General features: G+C 44.8%; 1 protein-coding gene across 5 annotated transcripts in view; it reads left to right on the plus strand.

Moving 5' to 3' along the window:
• The window catches only part of LOC124001494 (RING finger protein 24-like), a 58,103-nt gene extending 46,779 nt beyond the window's left edge, over positions 1-11,324 (plus strand). For 4 of the 5 annotated variants that reach the window (XM_046308309.1, XM_046308308.1, XM_046308312.1 and 1 more), the window contains 2 exons: positions 4,665-4,744; positions 6,277-11,324. In XM_046308309.1, coding sequence (XP_046164265.1) covers positions 4,665-4,744; positions 6,277-6,421 — 225 coding nt within the window. In that variant the 3' untranslated portion in view covers positions 6,422-11,324. Of the gene's footprint in view, positions 1-4,664; positions 4,745-6,276 lie in introns of those variants that run through there. The other variant, XM_046308311.1, reaches the window with a different exon arrangement.
• Positions 11,325-11,591: the final 267 nt, after the last annotated feature.

Below are 11,591 nucleotides of genomic sequence, written 5' to 3' on the forward strand. Positions count from 1 at the left end.
TTGGGCCACCTGGCTCGTTGCGAACTGTGTGAAGACTATTTATTCCTAACACAGACAGCCAACTTCGCCAAACGGGGGATGATTTAACGAAAGCACATTTGCGAGAAAAAGCACAATCGTTACATGAATGTACCTAACCATAAACATCAATGCCTTTCTTAAAATCAATACACAGAAGTATATTTTATTAAACGAAATCCAGGTTAGCAGGCGATATTAAACTACGGAAATTGTGCCACTTATCTTGCGTTCATTGCACGCAGAGTCAGGGTATATGCAACAGTTTGGGCTGCCTGGCTCGTTGCGAACTAATTTGCCAGAATTTTACGTAATTATGACATAACACTGAAGGTTGTGCAAAGTAACAGGAATATTTAGACTTATGGATGCCACCCGTTAGATAAAATATGGAACGGTTCCGTATTTCACTGAAAGAATAAACGTCTTGTTTTCAAAATGATAGTTTCCGGATTTGACCATGTTTAATGATCTAACGCTCGTATTTCTGTGTGTTATGTTATAATTAAGTATATGATTTGATAGAGCAGTCTGACTGAGCGGTGGTGGGCAGCTGCAGGCTTGTAAGCATTCATTCAAACAACACTTTTGTGCATTTGCCAGCAGCTCTTCGATGTGCTTCAAGCATTGAGCTGTTTATGTCTTCAAGCCTGTCAACTCCTGAGATTAGTTAGCGGGGTGCGTGCTAATGGCGTTTCAATCGGTGACGTCACTCGCTCTGAGACCTTGAAGTAGTTGTTCCCCTTGTACTGCAAGGGCCACGGCTTTTGTGGAGCGATGGGTAACGATGCTTCGAGGGTGGCTGTTGTCGATGTGTTCCTGTTTGGGGCCAGGTAGGAGCGAGGAGAGGGACGGAAGCTATACTGTTACACTGGCAATACAGAAGTGCTTATAAGAACATCCAATAGTCAGAGGGATATGAAATACAAATGGTAGAGAGAGAAATAGTCCTATAATTACTATATTAACTATAACCTAAAACGTCTTACCTGGGAATATTAATAATATAATATAATAATAATAATATTGAAGACTCATGTTAAAAGGAACCACCAGCTTTCATATGTTCTCATGTTCTGAGCAAGGAACTTAAACATGAGCTTTTTTACATGGCACATACTGCATTTTTACTTTCTTCTCCAACACTGTTTTTGCATTATTTAAACCAAATTGAACATGTTTGATTATTTATTTGAGGCTAAATTGATTTATTATATTAAGTTAAACTAAAAGTGTTAATTCAGTATTTTTTTAAAGGGGGGAGAAGTATGCCTTTTGTCCTTGAAGTGTAGCACTCCAAAGTAGGTCCTGCCACGACGTAATACTGTAGCCAAATGGCCGCAGGTAAAACGATGGACACATAGGATTTGTGGCAAGCGTGTCCTCTATAAAACTCTATTTGCAAAGATGTGCCCTCTATCCAACTCTAACAGCACTAGCAGTTCTTCTGTATTGAGGGAATGTTACACGCATCCTTGAATTTGACCTAGTAATTTGCGTCACTGTGTAGTGAGCCTCCTGGGCCGTTGTCCCAAGACAAGATGTCATGCATTGTACTGATATGGATTGAAAGTACCCTTGGATATCGTGACGCACTTAATGATGCAGTGGTAATGTTCCGATTTCAATGTCTGGGCTACAACATTACAACCAGCTCTAACCTTGTCTGGTTAGAGCTGGAGTTACAAGGATGATTCACCATGAACGTTGTGGAACCACCACTGGCAGTAATGTATACACACACAATAGTGCCGATAGGTTAGTGAATAGAGTGTGTGTACAGCAGCACTGGCAAGCTAGTGAGTAGATGAGCTCTATCCAGTCTGCCGGTCTCCATCCTGCCTCTGTCAGCAGCGTTGTCTTGTACCTTCTCCATTGTGTCCACAGACACACACACACTCCGATCTCCCAGTCCACACAGTCCTATTGTGACAGTGGGTTAAATGCTTCATTACAGAACGCGACACACACACAAGCCACACTCTTCTTCTCGCCGCCCACACAGAAAACAATTGTGACAGTAGGACTAGTGCTTCATCAGGCAGCCATAAACGCACTACCTCAGCCTCTCTAGCTCCCAGTCATTGTCAACACACACACACACACACACACACACACACACACACACACACACACACACACACACACACACACACACACACACACACACACACACACACACACACACACACACACACACACACACACACACACACACACACACACACACACACCAACCACTGCCTCTCAGCACACTGTTCAATCGAGCATGCACTGCTGTACAAACAGTCTGCGTCCCAAATGGCACCCTATTCCCTCCTCAGTGCACTACTTTTGACCAGGGTCCACGAGGCTCTAGTCAAATGTAGTGCACTATATAGGGTGCCATGAGACTGATGCTTAGCCTAATTTCTCCTGAATGCTTACAGGTTTTCCGAATAAGGCCTGTGTACGCGCACTGCGCATACAGTAGTTTTTGTAAACAACGATCCCTGCATCAATATTTCTAAAGCAGGATTGATTGAATCCAGCCCGCCACAAAAAGTGACTTTAAATACCCAGTCAAGTGTCCCTCTCGCTCCATGAGTGGTGTTCTCTTGTCTTACTACACAGCTAGTATTGGCTTCAGCTTGGCCAAACTAGGCTATAGGCCTAACTAAGACCAGTAAAGCTAGTTTATTTGCCGAGCTGCCTGGGCTGGCACCCTCACCCAGCTGGGTCAGACTGGTTTGGGCTGAGGAGACCCCTGCCGGATTTAGTTTCAACTGGTTTTTAATGGCTTGTATAACTTTGAGGGCGCAATCAACATCATCGTTCGTCTGGTTGGTGTGTGTGTGTGTGTATGTGTATGATGCTGGCTATTAGTAGATGTGCGTGCGTCTCAGTGGCGTGTACAGTGTGTAATTTCTGGATTTAGTCAGACGGCTATGATGAATCCATCATGCTCCTCTCTCTGTGTGTGTGTGTGTGTGTGTGTGTGTGTGTGTGTGTGTGTGTGTGTGTGTGTGTGTGTGTGTGTGTGTGTGTGTGTGTGTGTGTGTGTGTGTGTGTGTGTGTGTGTGTGTGTGTGTGTGTGTGTGTGTGTGTGTGTGTGTGTTAAGTTTAATTTCTACAACCCTCCAGGTACAGAGGCCTTTTCTGTTTCCACTCTCCAGAATGCTCCCTCTACAACATCACAGTTGAATTAAAGCATGCTACTGTTTGAGAGAGAGGCTTCTTTCTCCTGCCTGAGGAGTCTTATCTCGAGGTGTGTCACCACTCTTTCTAGGTCTGGCAGGAGAAGTGGTATATCGAGGTGATTGCTTATATCGTCGACATTTCTCTGCGCTTCAGGGCCCATAACTCATAAAGCATCTAGTAGGAGTGCTGATCTAGGATCAGGTCCCCATGTCCATGTAGTCTTATTCATTATGATTTAAAAGGCCAAACTAACTGATCCTAGATCAGCACTCTGAGACGATTAATCAATATCGGCCCAGCAGTGTACAAATGCTATATCAAGGCGTGTTGACGCTCCCTCCTCTGGCTATGTCCAGACATGTTTTAGTTTGAGCTACTGACATCTGTCATCCTTGATGCGTTAGCGGGTTCTGTATCCAATTTGTAAGTCGCTCTGGATAAGAGCGTCTGCTAAATGACTTAAATGTAAATGTAAATGTATGTACCGTTATGCTATCTCGAAGCTACATTCCAGGAAACGACTGGGTGTGCTTCCTCTATCTGTCATATGTGAAGTCTTTGTAGATTTGGGAAATGGTGTCGTTGTCAAGTGTTTTAACTAAAAATAAATTTAAAAAACAAGTCTTAAAATAGGCCCATGAACACTTCCCCCTCAGTGGGTCAAGTCTATTTCGGTCGTTTTTTTTGGAGGTCAGTTTTGAGTCCATGTTTGATTTTCTATCTCGAGTCCAACCCATGAGTGATTATTTACCCACAGAGCATGCTTGTTTTTAGTTGCTCAGTCGAGCCGACCGTGGTGGCACCAACGACCGGAGTACAGCAGTTGACCTCTGTGTTCGAACCAACTCAACTTGCGGGTCTGCTGTACTGTTTGAGTGAGCGAGAGGGGAACAGCCCAACTCGCTATGAAATAAGAGGCCCAACTCAAACGAATTCTGTGTGCGAAGGAATGTCGCTAAAGCACAACATACACACTTCCTCAGTCTCTGTTCATGTAGTCTTTTTGTAAAGCTGAAAGACGAGCTAATTTGTAAGTCGCTCTGGATAAGAGCGTCTGCTAAATGACTTAAATGTAATGTAAATGTACAACCTCGGTGTGTTTTTCCGTTTGTATATTTGTACTACTGAACGACAAATGTCCTCGACAAGGATAACGAGGCCTTGCCTGCATCCCAAATGGCACCATATTCCCAACATAGGGCTTTGGCCAAAAGCAGTGCGCTATGTGTAGGTAGTACACTATAAAGGGAATAAGGTGCCATTTTGGTTGCATCCCTTTTCTACAGGACAGCAGCAGTGGTTGGCTGTTTACGTTCTGTTTTTCCGCCCTGCTTTTCCCTCTCCGTCTTAGTCTCTCTTTCCCTCTAAATCTCTCAATAAACTACAGTAGCTGTGGTTGTTTTGCTGCCTTGCTAACCCTGTCCCCCCCCCTGCCCCTGCCCTTCTCTCTCTGTCTGTGTCAACAGATATGTGCAGTGTGCTTGGAGGAGTTCAAACAGAAAGACGAGCTGGGGATTTGCCCGTGCAAACACGCCTTTCACAGGAAGTAAGTGCGCCAGAGGACTGGCTGATGCCCACACATTGTACACAGAGCCTGTGGATGGGGCCTGGCCCAGCTAATCCTAGGCTGTCTTCCAGACTCAGCCCTCCAGCTGCACAATAACAGTAACTTCTGTTGAGGGGCAATGTGGACCGGACCCCTCCTCACACCAAGTCAAACATGTTATGATTCGGCTGCAAAAGTGATGGTCCCCTTACTACCATTTCTTCACCGTTATCTACAGTACCCACCCCTCCAAGTAGAGTAACCCGACACACGATAACAGAGAGTGAGACTGAAGAAATCTGTGAAAGTAGAGGGGGGGGGGTGAATGCAATGAAGAGAGCGATTAAAGGGAAAGGAAACGACCAACCGAGAGCAACCTGGGGCCAAATTACTCCTCTACCCCCCCCCACCCCACCCCGGCATGACAATTTAAATTGGGCTGTTTTACGTCGAGTCTTGGCCGAGTTTTTATCACATGTCAGGAGCAGGGGCGGGGCCCACTCAATCACAACACACTGACTTGCATGTCAACACACTGATTGTGTGTGGCCCTCTGGGACAGTGCAGAGAACTAGATGGTGCTAGAGAGCAGAAGATTTATGAACTACCCCCGCTTCCCTCTGTCCCCCCCATATGCAACCCTCTAGTAGTGGACCGTGAGAAGGAAGCACAGTGGCACAGTCCCTCTCCCCCTTCACTCCTATGTGTGAATCCCTTCCCACCCCTGTGGGACCAGAGTGTACCAAAATAGAACTGCCAGCCCCACTGTAAATAATTCAGTAGAGACGAACACGCCACACTGCCACTTCTGACTGAGTGATGGGCAAAAGCTCTCGTTTAGCGTCCCAAATGGCACTCTATTCCCTATTTAGTGCAGACGTTTTTGCACCCTGTTCCCTATTTAGTGCACAGTATACCGTGCCATTTGGGACGCGCCCCTAGTCTAGGCCCCATCAACCTACTGTACTGTCTCACTCTCTGTTCAGTTAACAATGCATAGCACAGAGCATCCTTATTCAGTAGGGCTGAACATGTGGGGAACACACACATTGGAGAATGACTGAGCTATTTCTAGCTGCTATGCGGAACAGTCTGCCCTGTGGAATAAGCCCCCTGGTCTTCTAGTGCTAGCTCTTTGTGAGCAGTCAGCAATAGATCAGCTGGATGCAGCAGTCAGACCTGAACTGAGAGGGCTAGTGTTTAGATAGACAACACTAGAAACACACGCGTCTAGTCGATGTTGGTGTCACCCACATTTGCAAGTGATGATTAAAGCCTAGGGGTTAAGGGAGTTGGCTTAGTAACTAAAAGGTTGCTGGTTTGACTCCCTGAGCCGACGAGGTGAAAAATCTGACGATGTGCCCCTTGAGCAAGGCACTTAGCCATAATTGCTCCTGTAATTCGCTCTGGATAAGAGCGTCTGCTATATGACCCTAAAGATGAACCATCTTGTTTCTCTCTCACCCTCCCATCCTCTCTCTCCCTGTCCTTACTTCCTCCCTCCTCCGCCCACCCCTGTCTCTCTCTGGCAGGTGCCTCATTAAGTGGCTGGAGGTGAGGAAGGTGTGCCCGCTGTGCAACATGCCTGTTCTGCAGCTCGCCCAACAGGCGGGCGTCACCATCGACGTCACCGTGCCCATACAGCAGCACCTGCCAGGCGTGGAAAATCTGGTGTAGCGCAAACCCGCAGTGCTCACACACACACACACACACACACGACTACACACACACATACGTACAGGTACACTTATGCCTCGATCACACCGACAGCATCATTGCATTTTTGGTACACCAGAAGTACATTAATTTCCAATGGAACGCTGTGTTTACCTGGCATACGTTCGATGCTGCATCAAATTGTATGCGTAGGCGGCTTGACAGAAATGGTAGCAGAAGGGGAATGCTGAAATTTGTTGCACACATATCCAGATGATGCTGTGCACCATTTTGCGCAATGACTCTGTAGGTGCGATCGAGGCGTTATATATGATTAAAAGACAGGACGGACAATGGAGGAACACAACAGTGTTAGGATGCGGACAGGGACTCGCGGCGACGAAGAAGTGAGTCTGCTGCCTCTCCTCCTCTCATCTCTGCCTTGGTGGATTCACATAATTATTTTTTATATATATATATAATTACGGTTATTTTTATTGACAATTACATTTCTTCTTGTGGACACAGCCGTGGTCACTATTCTGACTGTTTCACAACCAAAGCACTTTTCTGGGGACACCAGCGCGTGACGAATAAGAGACATAAAAACCAACAACTACCACACGTTGATATGAAAATGGCTTCATCATTTCGTTTTCTTTTTAACAACTAAACTTTTTTTTTTTCTTTTTCTACAAGCACTTTAAACATTTTACTCAAACTTAAATTGCTTGTGAGGAGGTTGTAGTAGCAACAAGGTTATTTTATTATTACGATTAACTTTTTTTGTGTGTACATACAGAGCCACATGAGTTAATTTTATAGTTGAGTGAAGATTTCTTTTTTTTGGGGGGGGGGCGCAATACTATCTTAAAGGGACAGTAGACTCCAAATGAATTGACTTTGGGATGCTCAAGGAACTGCAGAATTCTGTGGCCTGATCCTCACTCACACATGCAGCAAAAAAGGATATTGGAGGTGTGTTTATGAAGGGAGGGTCACCCCAACCTCAGTACTTGGTGTTTAAACAACTTAATGTGAATTAAGAGAGCAATGGGTTCGAATGTGGGGTTGTGACTAGGATGTGATTCACCGGTGCATCCGACTCTGTCTCCTCTTGCATATGAAGGTTGTACAGTTTCTTACTCACTGCACACCTCAGCGTCTGCGTTCCCAAATGGTACCCTATTCTCTAAAAAGTGCACTATTTGGGACACAGACTTTTTTTACCACAAGGGTTTTCTGTGGCCACTTTCACAGTCTGCATCTGTCATTACAGAAAAAAAGTTACTATTCTGTTTGTGAACTAATTGTTAAAACGCAACAACGCAGAGGTCGTATTTTCATTGAAAGATTTTTCACTCCAAGGTTTTTATAAGGGTCGACTCAAATTAAAATAGTAGAATTACCCAGATACACACTCCCAACTGTGGAGGGGTCCTGGCCTCAGTCACTTCCTGTGGACGAGAGACCAGGGAAGTAAGAGTAACCCAACACCCCGAGCCCATGGCACCCCTAGAGCTAACATCCAATCATATGCCTATGTTCTTGTTACATAAGAACCCCCCCCAGCCCACAGCGCTCCCAAAGCATTACTCATTCAGCTTGTGGCAACGGAGCGCTATGAAAACACATAGTTGGAAGACTCCTCTTTTGGTTTTCTATGTTTAAAAATACATCCCTCTCTTGCTGTCCTCTGGTTTGAGTTTGAATGAGGTTTAGCCTGATGTTAGTCTAAAACAACTATCCCAATCTACACACTAAATAGTGAACCAGAGTACTTCATATAATGACGAGATTAATTATATTCCATATGGTCTCCGACGTGATCATGTCGAGAATCATATATTCTATAGGCTAATCTTTATGAAACCTAGAACAAATACTGGTCCACTGAGGCAAGGGGTTCTTAAACTTTTCCAGTTTGAGCCCCAAATTAGAAATGGATCATCCTCCCCTGACTCAAATGGTCCTCCAACAACCCAAATGAAGAAGAAATAGGGTATGATTATATTCTCACATGCCCAGAGCCCACTTTGGGTCCCGACCCATAGTTTAAGAAACCCTGCACTAAGGCATTGTTGCATTTTGACTGCTATACATTAAACGTATAAAACCAGACAAGTTTGCTCAGTTCATTGCATTTCCAACTTTTGACACAGAATGATGGTAGTGAACGCTACAGGGCTACACGGCACGGCCTTGGAACGTGAACGGCTTGGTGAAATGTATCAAGCTGTGACACTATGCAAACTAAGCAACAAACCCCGTCTCTTGTTTGCGAGCCCTTACTGATGTCGTAACAGGAGCACCCGGGGATTCACTTCATTCTCAATTCAGTCAACGATTCAAAGCTGCTTCTGTGATTTGGTAATTACTAAATGCTATTTAGCTTTAGCTTAGCATAGATCTAATTAGGTCTATGAGGGATGTAGGCTAAGCATCTAGTTCAAATCCTGGCAGCACTCCGCATATCGGTCAACACACATACGTACGTTCCCACTAGATGTCATTGAGCTGGTATAGGCCCTGGTCAGCAGTCGTAGAGAATAGCAGTGTTTTAGCAGGCTCATTCTAGCGCTTTCCCCAATCGCTCTCTCCACACTGGTGTTTTGTTCACCGCTACACACACACACACACACGCACACCAACCCCTCTACCCTTGTGCTTTGTTCCACCACCTTTTGTGGGATCACTGTAGTAAAAGTGCTGTGTGATAGTTTGGAACAGAGGGGGATAGTGTCCCATAGGTCAGGGGTCAGATTGTGTCAAAGGTCACAGACTAGATCTAGGTGATGGGTCATAATAATGCCGTTCAATACAACTTTATTTAGAAGGCAGCCTGGTCTCTCCTAACAGGTTCGTTCTTCCCTCCTTAAGTGTTTGTAACTTTGAAGGAACCCGGCTTTTCCAGTGCTGAACCACCCAACGAAATTGACTGTGTCCATTGGCTTCACTTTCGAACAACAACCGAGAGGAACGTTAGCCTACTGTAGCTAGCTGGTCAAATGAATAGTAGAACATTTGTTGCCAATATCAGAAACAATGGCTCTCCCGCCCCACCCAATAATATCTATTGTATTTGAGGAGGATGACAATTTCAATTATGAAGTATATAACACCTTCTTTGTACGAAGAGACTTCAACTCGGATATCCATCTCAAAACTCCCACGTTTGACTGGTCCAAAGTTACCTTTTGACAACAAGCCCCACCACTTTCTTATTCCCTCAAGACTCCTATATTGTAAGCCAACAGGAAACATGGCCAGGCTTGAAGCTTCATCCTCTACTACGTGTGGTTGTCTCCAAGTTGACGGTTTAGAGGGAGATATGACATAGGACTGGGAGACACTGATCATGTGAAAGCATGCGATGAAATGGCACCTGCAACCAATTTTACCATTGTAATTGTACATAGAGTAGTAGCAGTGTTGGTAGGAAGGCATACTGCATAAACACTTTTTACTGTGAGGGGTTGTGCATTGTGCACCGATAATTCTTCCATTGAAAACACTGCATCTGCGCACTTACAACTGCCATTTGCCCATCCGAGAATTGTAACAATGCCAGCCATTTTGTAATGTTTTCTTTCAAAGGAGAGTTGAAGGTCAGAAGAGAAACCTTTTATCTATAATACCCCTTCATTTCTTCCTGTGTAACTCCCTAATCCTTCCCCCATGCTTCTCGGGCCAGACAACATGGTTCCAGGTTCTCTCCGAGTCCTGGAAAGTAGCCACGGTCAAGTGCCAGAACAGCAGGCAGTTATTGGCCCTTACGCAAGAGGAAGGAATAATGTGTATATTCATAGTGAATAATCACCTGTCGTCTACTAGTTATTACTGCACAAGGTACCAGGCCAAATCTATTTGGAAAACATTGGGAGTTTGGACGGTTGATGAATTTAGTGATGATTCACCCTCCTGTAATCTCCATGGACGTCAGCACTGTTCCAGAGAACGCCAGGCCATTGGGCTGTAATATTAAAGGACTATGGTGTACTTGCTTCAATATCATGAATTACTGAGACGAGAGCGAGGCTCTTTGTCACCACAGCAACCAAATTACGTAATAACGGGCCCCTTATCATGACGCCTTTCTATAAGGTGCTTCTATCTCAGAAAGTATACCCAGAGACAGAAGATGAACAGAAGAGGAAGTGGGACATCCTGCTCCCTCGTTTTTTTTTTCTGTTTCAATGGAAGCCAAATGAACTAAGTAGACCAGACCAAGCTGCTATCGCATTGGTGTCTTCAGTAGAGCCATCCCCTTAAGTAGACATTCTATTCAATGGTAAAGGGCCTGAGTCAACCATCTTTTGTATACCTAGCTGTTGGCAGCCATTTTGTGGGCCAGGCCTCAAGGTCAAAGCTGTGTAATTGGCCACTTGGGCCTCTAACACGTCACTGCCTCACTGAAAACTCTCAATGTTGTGTATGGTGTGCATTTATTCAGTGTATAGTTCTTGTAGTGCACCCCCCCCCCCTCTCTCCCTTTAAGTACATCCCCTGTCTCGCCCCTACCCCACTTTATCCCAACCTCCCACTATGTCCAATAGCCACCACCACCTTCTCTCAATGGGTCAACCTACCCCACCATCTTACCCCAACCTCCCACTTTATCCACCAGCCCACACTTTCTTCTCTTGATGGGTGATCCCTACCCCATCCTCATTGGGGGGGGGGGAGTCTACCCACCCTACCCTGTGATATAACATTGTTTTTAAAATTAAGAATTCTGCAGCAGAATATTTTTAAAGAAATTTGCTGTACAGTATTTGTAAGCTCTATTTTTGTATATTTAATTGCCATTTTGGAAAGACAAAGTAATGAATGCATTTCTTTTGCTAATTCTGTTTTATTCATAATGTGTTTTTTTTGCATGTGACTGACTTGAACTGTAAATAAAATGACCACGTTTTGGAAATAATGACTGCTCATGCTTTTAGTAAAGTTCCTTTACGTGGTTGTAGCAGCATCCATAAAAGGGGCAATACGGGATTCAAACAGCAGTGGCTCACCGCCTCATTGTTTGTAAAAGGATGGGGCTGGTGAAATGGAACCACACCAGTCCCAGATTGTGCCTTTAACATTGTACTGCAGCGGAAGGTCATTGTTTACCAAGTCAAATAGTTAGCCAGATCTCGTGATCCTGAAGATGTGATAATACTCCTGAGGGGCATACTACTCAAAA

Source organism: Oncorhynchus gorbuscha, linkage group LG17, assembly GCF_021184085.1.
Source record: "Oncorhynchus gorbuscha isolate QuinsamMale2020 ecotype Even-year linkage group LG17, OgorEven_v1.0, whole genome shotgun sequence".
Classification (NCBI taxonomy): domain Eukaryota; kingdom Metazoa; phylum Chordata; class Actinopteri; order Salmoniformes; family Salmonidae; genus Oncorhynchus; species Oncorhynchus gorbuscha.